The sequence below is a fragment of the Sinocyclocheilus anshuiensis genome, unplaced genomic scaffold (assembly GCF_001515605.1).
Source record: "Sinocyclocheilus anshuiensis isolate Anshui unplaced genomic scaffold, SAMN03320099.WGS_v1.1 scaffold374, whole genome shotgun sequence".
Classification (NCBI taxonomy): Eukaryota; Metazoa; Chordata; class Actinopteri; order Cypriniformes; family Cyprinidae; genus Sinocyclocheilus; species Sinocyclocheilus anshuiensis.
Window position 1 is genome coordinate 148,692 of NW_015546051.1, and position 11,883 is coordinate 160,574.

The window sequence follows — 11,883 nt, forward strand, 5'->3', positions numbered from 1 at the left end:
ATTTATTTGATAGGGACAATGCATGTTAATGAACATTTGTAGTAATACAGAATGTAAACAAGCCGGATTATAGCAACATTGCTAATTTACATTCGCAGTCCCTAGGCAGGTACACACAAGGACACAGACTCAAATACACATACAACAGTACATAAAATACTAATACCCCAACAAATTTTAACATTTCTAAGTCAAATGTTTACACAACTGATTCGTTGTGATGATCTTTAAAGGTTGATGATAAATGATCTTTAAAGGAATGATAAATAGAACATTGTCTTATTGAGAATATTATTCTCAATAAGACAGTAATAACACACATTATCTCCTGTGCACCAAGCTATTCCAATATTTACTCCCTATTACAGATAATACTTTCTGTCCAAAAGATGTTCGCCTATATGGCACCTCACAGTCCCCTCTAATAATAGACCTAGTACCCAATACTACAATCTGTCCTCGGTTTTATAAATTCGATAAACGGAGGGGGAGCAAGCCCATTCAAGACCTTATAAATAAAACATGCATATTAAAAAAAAAAATGTTTTTTTCAAAACTCAATAGATTATGTTTTATGATTATGAGTATGCTTAAGAAACATTATTATTATTATTATTATTATTAATATTATCATCAATGTTGAAAACATTTGTTTCTTGAAACCATGATACTTTTTGCTTCAGAATTCTTTAATGAATAGAAAGTTTTGAATAATGTCAATTTAAAATATAAACCTTTTGTCCTCTCTCTCTCTCTCTCTCTCTCTCTATATATATATATATATATATATTTAGTTAGTTATTTATTATACACAACATTTAAATGGTTGTGTATATATTCCCCTAATTTAAATTCAGTGCTAAAATTAAAAGCAATAAACATAGTCCTCTGCAAATTTTTATAATGCTACACAACCACTAAATGTGCACAATGTTTTCAAGAAAATTTGTATTGATTATATATTGATGTTTGGCTTCATTTTTAAGGGTCTAGGTTGAATAAAATAATTCTGACTGAAATTTTCCACAATGGCACATAAAATACAGTATGAATTACTTAAATACAGTGAATATATAACAACAAAGTTTATTTCTTTATATGACCTCACTACTGTTTTTTTGTTTGTTTTTTTCAGATCCTTAGTAAGGAATAGTTGATAATGGATTGTTACAATTTATAAAACGGATAGCTCTAGCCCCTGGATGCTGTCAGGTCAATATTTTCTTACTTAAATGTCTTAAGATTATATTGCTTAAAACAGCTGAAGCGTTACCGGTTCATAAAAATGTAGTTATATAGACCATTCCCAACCATTTTCACAGAATCTGCAAACTTCCAACCCTGTGATTCATTAGCTTTTTGTGGACACTCATGTCCCTCCATTGAGATCACCTTATTCCTAAGCATACTTTTAGCTATGAAATGAAACCAGGCATGATGGGAAACTCTATTAAAACACTAAAGCTGTTTGTGTATGCACTAAGGGATATAGTTCCAGCACTCCATAACACACATTATCTCCTGTGCACCAGTTTGGCGCCAGTATATCATGACAATGAAGAACATTGCCTCACCACTTCACTTCACTTCAAAGGATCTGCTTTTGTGCCAGCCATGTTGATGAAAATGTAACCCCTCAGATCTACACTATTTACAGTAAATTACTCCAAAATGCAAGACTCGTGTTACGGTTACACAGAATGACGAACAGCTACTGGAATCGGATGTATTCCGTCCTTCGATCCTTGTACTTTACAAATGACTAATAGTGAATTTGCTTTCTTAACTATACAAAATATTTGCATGTGAAGGTGAAGGAAAATGCTAGAAAAATATTTTGGGCTAGAATTATGTGCTTAAATCCACACTGACTAAACTGTTATGAAAAATGAAAGGGTGGTCTTTCGGACTGACCAGTGCTTATGAGTGTTTTGATTAATGAGGGGATAAAAATATGACGCTGGATTAAAGCACAGTTGTAGCTGTTGCTTACTGCACATTTTAAAAGCAAATGAAGATACTGGCTTAGATAAAGACATACATTTGAAGGGTGCTTGAATTCTGAGGTTTGTAAATCAAAAGCCATAATTGACAATAATGTAATAAGTTTTGTTGTTATATTGCTACCATGCCCTGTAATGAATTGTTTTTTTTATTTTTTTTTATAATTAACATATTAATAATCATTTTGCCCTTACAAAGGTAAAATATGCCCATGGAGCAGTTATTGCCCATGCTAAATATGAAAGCTACAGAAAAAGAATGCTGAATTCTGGCTCTTTCATCTGGATGGCTTCTCTGTTCAATACGAGCGTTTCTTATCTCTCTTTCGTATTCAGTTCCCAAATTGGCGGAGGGTCTGGACCACTAAAAATAGTGTGGCAGGGTGACATTGATAATCTCTGGTAATGGCACGTTACAGACTCGTCTTGCTGCTGGAAACCAGCTAAATCATTGGCAGTCCTCTGCTGCTGACAGTCAGCTCCAGTTTTGCCCCAAGAGTGTCATCTCTGGATTTCAGTTGGATAACAAAAAAAAGTCCTGCACTTCAAAAGTTTGGAGTTTGAGTAGTTTGAAGGGTCTGTGTTTTGTAGGGAGAAAGATCTTCAGGGGATGGATCCTTTGAAAATATTCGTCTTGCTTCTTGATATTTATTTTATTCGAAATTGTATGGTTCCGAAAATAAGCTGATCTGGACCATCACTTCTCCAATATACTGCATCTAAAACTTAGACAAAAAAAAATTTAAATAATTATTTTTTTTAAATAATCAATCACAAAGGAAAGATAATTTATTGTTTCCTTTTATTTTTACATAATGAATTTATTCTTTTTTCTACTTCTGTACAAATATTGTCTTTCACAATCTTTTTTTTTTAATTCATTTTGCACTCTTTTAATTTATTGTTGTCTTTATTTATGTTTAAGAGATTATATGAGATATACAGTACATGTACAAGAATGACATTTTTTTATGTATTTGGCACTAATTTTATTTACATTTATTTGTTTGTTTGTTTATTTATTTAAGATTATGTATAAGATATACATGAACATAAATCAGAAATCTTTTTAAAATTGTAAGTATTTATTTTCGTTTTCAGTATGTACAAGATTGATAAATAAAGTAAAATAAGTATAATACATTTTTATTTGTTATTTCTCCATTTCTGTTGTCTCTTCCTTAATTGTCTTTTATCTTTTATTTAATTTATTCTTATTTAGCCAAATGAGATTTCTTGCATACTATGAAACTTCAGTGCAGTGAGAGACTTCTTTTAAGCCTTTTATATATAAATAAATATTATTTATTTATAAATAGATTGTTTAAAATAGTAGATCCCAATGAAAAAATGCCCTAAGGTTATTTATTTATTTATTTTACACAAAAGAATGTGTTCTTTTTACCTTTACTTTTAAGAATGTATTAATTTCTCATTGTTTTCTCATAAATATTTATTTTGCACTAATTAACTAAAAAGCATTATTTATTTATTTACATTTTTATTACATTTTATATTTATTAAAATATTTAATTGTGGAGTTCATTTTATAGTTATTTATTGACTCATTTTATTTGTATTGCATTTTTCATTTAGTCCATCATCAAAGCCCATCTTACAGAACAGTGATTTAATAACGTCAGGATGATTAGGAATGAGTTCATGCACAGGGTACAAAAAGTAGTGGGATTTTCAACAATATCTGTACAGATGTGAACCGCAACATTACTGCTAACAATCAAACATGCAGAGGCTGAGATACAGAACACGTGTGATTAAAAGCACGCAAATCTCATGCCATCCCACAGGTCTCAATCTTTGATCTCTGTCTCTCTATAGGCTTACATCAGCGTCAAACACGAGGGAGACAAGGTGATCGTCTTCGAGAGGGCCAACGTCATCTTCATCTTCAACTTCCACCCAACCAACAGCTACAGCAACTACAGAGTGGCAGTGGGGCCGCCGGGGAAGTATCCTTCACCTCTGTAGACGCTCCGTCTGATTTCAGTATTTGATATCCATCTCAGAGAAAAGCAGTGTTGTTATTAACTACAACAAAATCTAAAACTATTAAAAAATGTTTGTGATAATTGAAATTAAGCTGAAATAATTAAATGAAATCAAAATAATAAAACAATATTAGATGACAAACTTATTTCATATATATAATATATAAGTTTAAAATGAAGTTCTAAAATTACTAAAACGAAAAATGAAATAAAAATAAATATCAAAGCTAAATATAAATATAAAAAAATAATGATAAAAATGACAAAGTACATAACCAAATTTCTAAAACCTAGACTAAAATAAAACATGTAAACTGAAAATATAAAAACAAAACCAAAATATGAAGTAAATACTATAATAGAATTTATAACAAATAACAAAACACTAGTTGTAAATACCTTTATTTCTAACTATGAAAAATTCACATGATCTTTGTCATTGCATGCAAAAAAGGCAAACCAAAATATTTATTTTATTGGGCATTTTACTGTTACAAAAATAAGCAGATTTGGGCTGTGATCATCCTCAATATTTATTTATTTGTTTATTTATTTATTTGTTTGTGTGTTTGTTTGTTTTGTTTGTTTGTTTGTTTTGAGGGGAAGTCGTGGCCTAATGGTTAGAGAGTTGGACTCGTAACCCAAAGGTTGCGGGTTTGAGTCTCGTACCGGCAGGGATTGTAGGTGGGGGGAGTGAATGTACAGCGCTCTCTCCCACCTTCAATACCACTACTGAGGTGCCCTTGAGCAAGGCACCGAACCCCCAACTGCTCCCCGGGCGCCGCAGCATAAATGGCTGCCCACTGCTCCGGGTGTGTGTTCACGGTGTGTGTGTTCACTGCTGTGTGTGTGCACTTTGGATGGGTAAATGCAGAGCACTAATTCCTAGTATGGGTCACCATACTTGGCCACATGTCACATGTCATGTCACGTTTAAATAATAATAATAATAATAATGATGATGATGATGTTGTTGTAATAATTCCCAATATCTCTGTCTGTCTGTCTGTCTGTCTGTCTATTTATCTATCTATCTATCTATCTATCACCCTCATGTCGTTCCAAATCTATGAAGTTCAGTGTAATTCAATTTTGAATATTATACTGGTCTCAAAAACCCCATTGTAGTCCATAAAAAAGTCTTCTGAAGTCATATGATAGCTTTTGTGTAACAAACGGCTGAAATGCAACAGCACGAGGGTGAGTAAATGATGACAGAATATTCATTGGAGAGTTTGATTGTGTACAACAGGTTTAGCCGCATCCGTGTCAGTAGGAAGCTACAGGAAGTGTTTTCAGCAGGGGAGTGAAGGAGAACCCAGCTTTCAGATGCAAACAGCTGTGTAGCCACAGAAATAGCTGTCATTATGAGCGCGAGAGGTAAACACGTGGATGAATTTGCCTGGCATTACAGTGTGTGTGTTGGCGTGTTTGTGTGTGGGTAAGGTAACCGTGCTCGAAAGATGAGAGTCGAAGCAGAGCGTCCAATTAGAGCAGAGGACAGATGAAAGTGCCACTCTGTGACAGAAGAGGTAAACAAGTCTGACCCAACGAGTCCAGAGTGCTTTTTCATTAAATCCCAACCATCTCTCACACATATATCTATGTGTATGCATCCATATTTCACCGTTATCTCACCATCGTCTGTTAGACGGTATCAGAGTCAGGTAAAGTCATAATAACACACTCTATCTTTAGATGTGTGAGAGTGAAAGGGTGTGTGTTTTTGTTGTGTTCAGTGGACTGTTGGTAGTACTGCGTAATACTGTGACATCGAAAAATACCCTGGTCCTTACCCATAATTCCATATGACTGTCCTGCATCTCAGATGGGTCTCCTTGTGATTGTGTCTCTGATTTATGTATCTAGTTCAGTTCATTTAATTTTACGTTTTTGATTTAGGCCGACAATACACCATTATACACCACCATATTGCCCCATATTAATATTATATTTGGAAAATAATCTCCCTGCAAATATAACATTTTAAAATTTTACATTTGACATTTTAAACTCGTTCTGCATGGTGTCATGTAATCTTTTTGATCACATGATCTCATTTCAAACAAAAATATTTCATTGGACATTTTACTGTTGCAATGCTGTAATCTATAAAATTATGATGATGATTAGGATCTTTTATTTATTATCCAATCTTTTATTGGATTTTTAACTATAAATCGCTCACTTGAACAAAGCTAAAATGTATTTGTCATTAAATGCAAATCAGGCAATTTTTTTGGAATTTTTGCTGTTACAAAAATTTTATTATTTGGGCCGTTATTATTTGGGCCATTTTGTCTGTGTGTTTAGATTTTAAATGTTTATTAAGTAAATGAATAATGATTTAATAATACATTGTTTGTCATTATAAATAGTTTTTCTCTTGATTTAATTTTGATTCATATGACCATGAATAACTTCACTTAATCAAAATTTGATTTGAAAATCGTAATCTTACCACAAACATGATATTTTGAAATTTCAGTTGAACTCCTGTCGTATGCATGTCAGCCACTTAATCTTGTACTTTGTGATATTAGACAAAAAGTTACATTTACTTTTAAAAATGATCAGCATTTTATTTTTATTTTTTTAAAGCTGAATAATTTGCATGACAGATGAGTAGAGTATTTTTATTTTTTTGGTCTGGAACACATCCATTTGTGTTTACAGCTCAGATGAGGCCAAATGTGTCCCTGAAACATTGGAGCACAAAACATTTTGGAGCCTATTCATGTTTATATTAAATACCATGTGTGAAATGGGCCAAAATTATTATTATTTTTTTTTACTGTTTACACATTAAAATACACTTTGGCACGAGCTCCCGCCTCATCAGATGACAGCTGCAAAAGCCATTTTTGTATGAATTTGTATGAATTCATGAATTTGGATTCTAGAGAGAGACAAAGCACTTCAACACCTTAAAAAGTCTCTCCCATGTCATTTCAGCAGGAAGAGCAGCAGTTTTGTTCCTCAGACATCTTCTCTTTTTTCAAAAACAGAAGACAAAGTTTCCCTTGAGTTAAACACTCCACCACAAACATCAGCCATTAAAATTCTGAAGACATCAGCTTTTGACAGGACCTCAAACCTTCGAAGCATTTTTTTTTCATCTTCTCAATCTTTGGTTCTCTGCTCTCGATGGGCGCGTTCTTCAGGTGCTTCTCTCCATTCAGAAGGATGGAGTATTGTAAATCCCAGTTGGGTATCATCATGAAAGCACATCCTGTCAGGCCTGATGTGTCTTTGATACGCCGCGTGCCAACAGGCGTCTGAGATTGTGTCAGGTCATCATTCTCCTATTATCTGTCAGGGGCATTTACCTGAACGCCATTCTAAATAATTCAACCGTATCAGCATCCCTCCTTGAATCTGGAACAGGCTTGTCCTCAGGCAAAACAGCAGCACGCTTTACAACTCAAAGATGCTTGATGACTTTATACAAAAAAATTAAGTAAGGAATGTGATAAAGGGTGGAAAGGAGGAAAATGCATATTGATATGTATGAAGCAGGACACAAGTGATCTAATGAGAATGGTTTTTGCTGTTGAAATGAAAGTGTTGTAAGGAGGGTCAGTGTGTCATGCAGGCATATTATGGTTGAGTAAATCTAGTTTCTTGAAGAGCAAATCATACTACCTACCTATTTACATTGACCAGTTTTCCACTTCTGATCTCATTAAAATCATTGTAGAAGCTGGAAACCAGAACCATTAAAAATGTAAGATTTGCTCTATTCATTTATTTATTATTTATATACTGTACAGGCTACCATTAAGAGTTTTGGGATTAATAAGTTACAGTTACTATTATTATTACAATTTATACATTTTTCTATTTTAATATTTTCTTTTATTTATTTTTGTATTTTCTTTTATTTATTTTTTTATTTTGCAATGGCAAAACTGATTTTCAGCATCATTACTCCAGTTTTCACTGTCACATGTCGCACGGTCATTTTCGCACCATTTTCACGGTCGCAGAATGCTTCCCAGTGCCAAGACCCATTTGCCCCTCAAAGGACAGGCTGCCATTACTGCTGCCGCTAACATGAGAGAGGCGCAATATCACAACCCTCTTCCCAATCATGATCATGCACACATTTTCTTCAGGTCATCAGCACTTCAGAGTCCAACAGTCCTTAGACCTGCCACCCTCTCGTCCGCTATTTTTCCTCCTGTGAGCAAATTTACTTTGATCTCAGGCCCTCCTCTTTGTTCAGCAAGGCTTGGTTGATTACAGTGCTTCACCGCCAGTGCTGCCTGGCCTCCGAGACAAGCATCTGTAAGCGCTAACAAAAACATAATTGCTAAAAGCCTCCAACTGCCAATTTCAGCTGGAGAGTCACTGCTGTTACACTGTCACGCTTGCCAGGGAACATTGAATTAGCCATTCTGGGTCTTGTGTATTCGTTTTCGAGCTCATCTACACACACACACACACACACACACACATACTTTTAGTATTCTTCCAGCACGTTTGTGCGCGCTGTTTTCTGTGCTGCCTGTCACGGATGCTTTGGTCCTGGGTGACATTCATGCTTTTCTAATGGGAATGGGTGGTATTGATCAATGCATGAATGCTTAAGGTAGACTTCCTCTTTATAAAGGATCCCTGAGTCTTATTTATGCTCTTTCTCTCTCTCTGTCTCCCCGTCTCTCCGTCTGCCGTCTGTGTGAATCCACATGGGGCGGAACTGATATTCTGCTACGCAGCACTTCTTGCTTGCATCTTGCTTCTGGTGCTCTTCCTCTAGAGCCGCAACATCAAATGTTGGCATCGATAATAGCGTTATTGGTTTCAGAACAGCTTGGAAATACATTTCCAATGGTAAGCAGTCATATACCTGCTTAAAAGACCAGCCTAAGGGGATTTAATATGGACTTCCTGCCTTGTCAAGCTGTCCTGATGTGCCACAAACCCCTCAAAAACCACCAAATCTACACCTGGCTAGGAGGCACTCAAACTGCCTTGGTGGAAAAGGGGTATGCAAGGTTCTTTGGGAACCCAAAATGGGTCTTCTAAGTCGTCCCTGTAAAAAACCCTCTTTTATAACTTTTATTTTTTAGAGAGTAGGCTGGTTTAAATGGTTCATTTGAGCAGGGAGATTGTCACAATATGCCTTTGACGCCTTCCATCTGTCAGCTTTTCTGCTAATGACAATGATACATAATGCAAATTGTCCACTAATCAGTGGCTGTTCTTCGAAATGACAGCAGGCAAACAGGGTCAACGTTGAAGCTGTTTGAACAGCGCGTAACAGCGCTTGATCTGTGCGCAACTTGATGCTGCACTTTGTAGGGTTCAGTGCAATGTGGAACACTAACGTAAGTCAAATGAAAGGACCTTTGTATGAAAATAGCTTGCTAGATTGCATGCTGTATATGAGCTGAAGAAGACTAGTTTTGAATATTACTTTTTTTTTTTTTTTTTTGCAATAAGTTTCATTTAGGTTAGAAACATTAGCTGCCGTTTTAATCAATAAGCCGAATCTCAGGTTGTGAAGTGAATATTTAACATTAACACATGCTATCAGTATACTGTTTTAACAGTAGTGTTCTAAGCTACCATTAAGGTTTAGAGTCCCATTTTTCTGCTCTGGACACAAAATATTAATTAAAACACTGATAGATTTGTTATATGTTCTTTTTTGTGTCTTAATTTTAGATGAAGACAAATGCTAAATCATAATTATATTAATCATTATGCTAATGATTATCTCTTTACTAAATGTATCTATATTTCAGTCATAGAAGTAAAAAGAAAACTAAAAAACGTTCAGTCGTGTTTTATTTCATTCAGTGTTCCAGCCTACATGCTAAAAATCCAACTAAAGCTAATTAGGAACATGTGCCTGTGGCGACACTTCTACAAAATGATACTATGATTATTGCACGTTTTGTGACACTTTTAAAGTGAAATCTGCAGTGAGTGGCCCTAAAAGTGCATTCAGTTATATCCAAAAAAGTGGAATATCCCATGAGTGGCGCTAAACCCTAAACCGATAGTGTGAGCAAAAACAAACATGAGATGAAAACACATGCTACCATGTGATGTTATCTTGCTTCTGCAAGTCTTTGAGCTTCTCTGTTGTAACACGTTTCACGGGACTCGTACCTGAGTGCTTGTTATCGCGAGTGTAGTGCTGTACCGGGTGTGCTTCCGAGCAAATTTACTTCCGATAACCCACACATTTGGAGCTGGTTAAGTGATGCAAATGTCAAAATGTTTTAGTTTACAAATCATGCACTATGGTAAAAGTGTTGTGAGAGTATAACATAGTATTGTACGTGGAATAAGTCCTTATTGATAATCTGCCCCTGTAATCATAATCTGTGAAAATGAACAAATGGTGTTGCCATTTTACTGGCACTGGTGTTAATTTCAGCTGGAAACTTTGTATGTATACTTACATTTTTGGAGTTTTGCAGAAATGTAGCTAGAGGCACATTTCCAATGTGTAAGATATGTAACCAGTATTTATTGTTAGCATGTTTGAATTGTAAATTAGCAAAATTGGCTGTGCTTATAAATATTTGGTGTTTTTTGCATTTTAGGAGAACTTGAATGCTTTAGCCCCCATTAATTCTCTCTGAGATAAAAAAAGAAGGCATCAGATCATTTTGTTTTTCTCACTCTCTTTCCAATAACATCTCCGAAATATCCATAACAAAGGAAGTTTGTTCTATCAGTGAGAGAATTCAATGCAAATACGAGTATGGGGGAGTAGGGTCGGGAAGGGGGGGCATCTGTCGTTATCCTCAGCACAGGAACAATACGCCAAGCAACACTTCTTTTTAATCATTGCTATCAAAGCTGGCAAGCTGGCAGAAAAAGCCAAGTGTGCTTCAGCTCCGGGGCAGAGTAAGAGAGCGTTTGAGGATAACACGAAGACCCACCGCCAGCCCATGGGGATAGGAGGTGATTATTCAAGCAGCCAATTAGACGCTTGTCTGCATGTTTGTTACAACTCACAACTGTTTAAACCCCTGAGAGGCCAAGGTTAACACAGAGAGAGAGAGGGAGAGAGAGAGGGAGCAGGAGTGGAGAGACTGGAGACTTTTTCATTTGTTGTGCCACAGGAATACAGTTGTTTACTTATACTTTGAGGGTGAAAACTGTATATTTACATGGCAATTAAATGGCAAAAGTCGCAGCACTTTTTTGCATGTCACATAACTAAAATGTTTAGTATTTTTTTAGTATTTTAAAATGTTTTGTATTGTACATATGGTACAATATGTAGCAGTGGTTCTGAACTGGTTTTTCTTCAGGATCCTGATTTTGTGGCGATTCAATACAGTACCAAAAGTATAAAAGAAATTTCCTAAAAATCAAATATTGACTAATAATAATAATAATAAATCATCATCATTATCTTAACCATTATATTTTTTAGGTTTGCTAGATTTTTAGATTTTCTTCTATTTTTATTAGTAGTATTGTTATTTTGTCAATATGTTATATTTAGGAAATAAAATTATTATTATTATTATTAAAATAATATTGTATTGTTGTTTTTATCATTTTATATAATATTTTAGGTGTAAGTGTGTGAAACCCATGTGATCACACATTTACACTATGAAAATGTTCCAAAACCACATATTTCACATGATTTTAACATGTGAAGTTCATGTGGTTTTTCTGCACAATAATTTAAGTCTTTTCTACTCCCTTTTTTAAAACGTACTAAGCCTATTTATTTATGTTCTTTATTATAATAATACAAATAACTATTTAAGTATAAATAATTGTATGAATAATAGCTCTGTTATTTGTTTTTCCCCAACTGAGAATCTCTGCCATGATGGGTTTTTCCGCCCCATCTTTTTCATCTTTTTTTAGCATTATTTCTTAAAAAA

General features: G+C 34.7%; 1 protein-coding gene across 1 annotated transcript in view; it reads left to right on the forward strand.

The window, feature by feature from the left end:
- Positions 1–11,883, forward strand: part of gbe1b (glucan (1,4-alpha-), branching enzyme 1b) — a 151,075-nt gene that overhangs the window by 116,960 nt on the left and 22,232 nt on the right. The window contains exon 14 of the mRNA XM_016500375.1: positions 3,843–3,973. Coding sequence (XP_016355861.1) covers positions 3,843–3,973 — 131 coding nt within the window. The remainder of the gene's footprint in view (positions 1–3,842; positions 3,974–11,883) is intronic.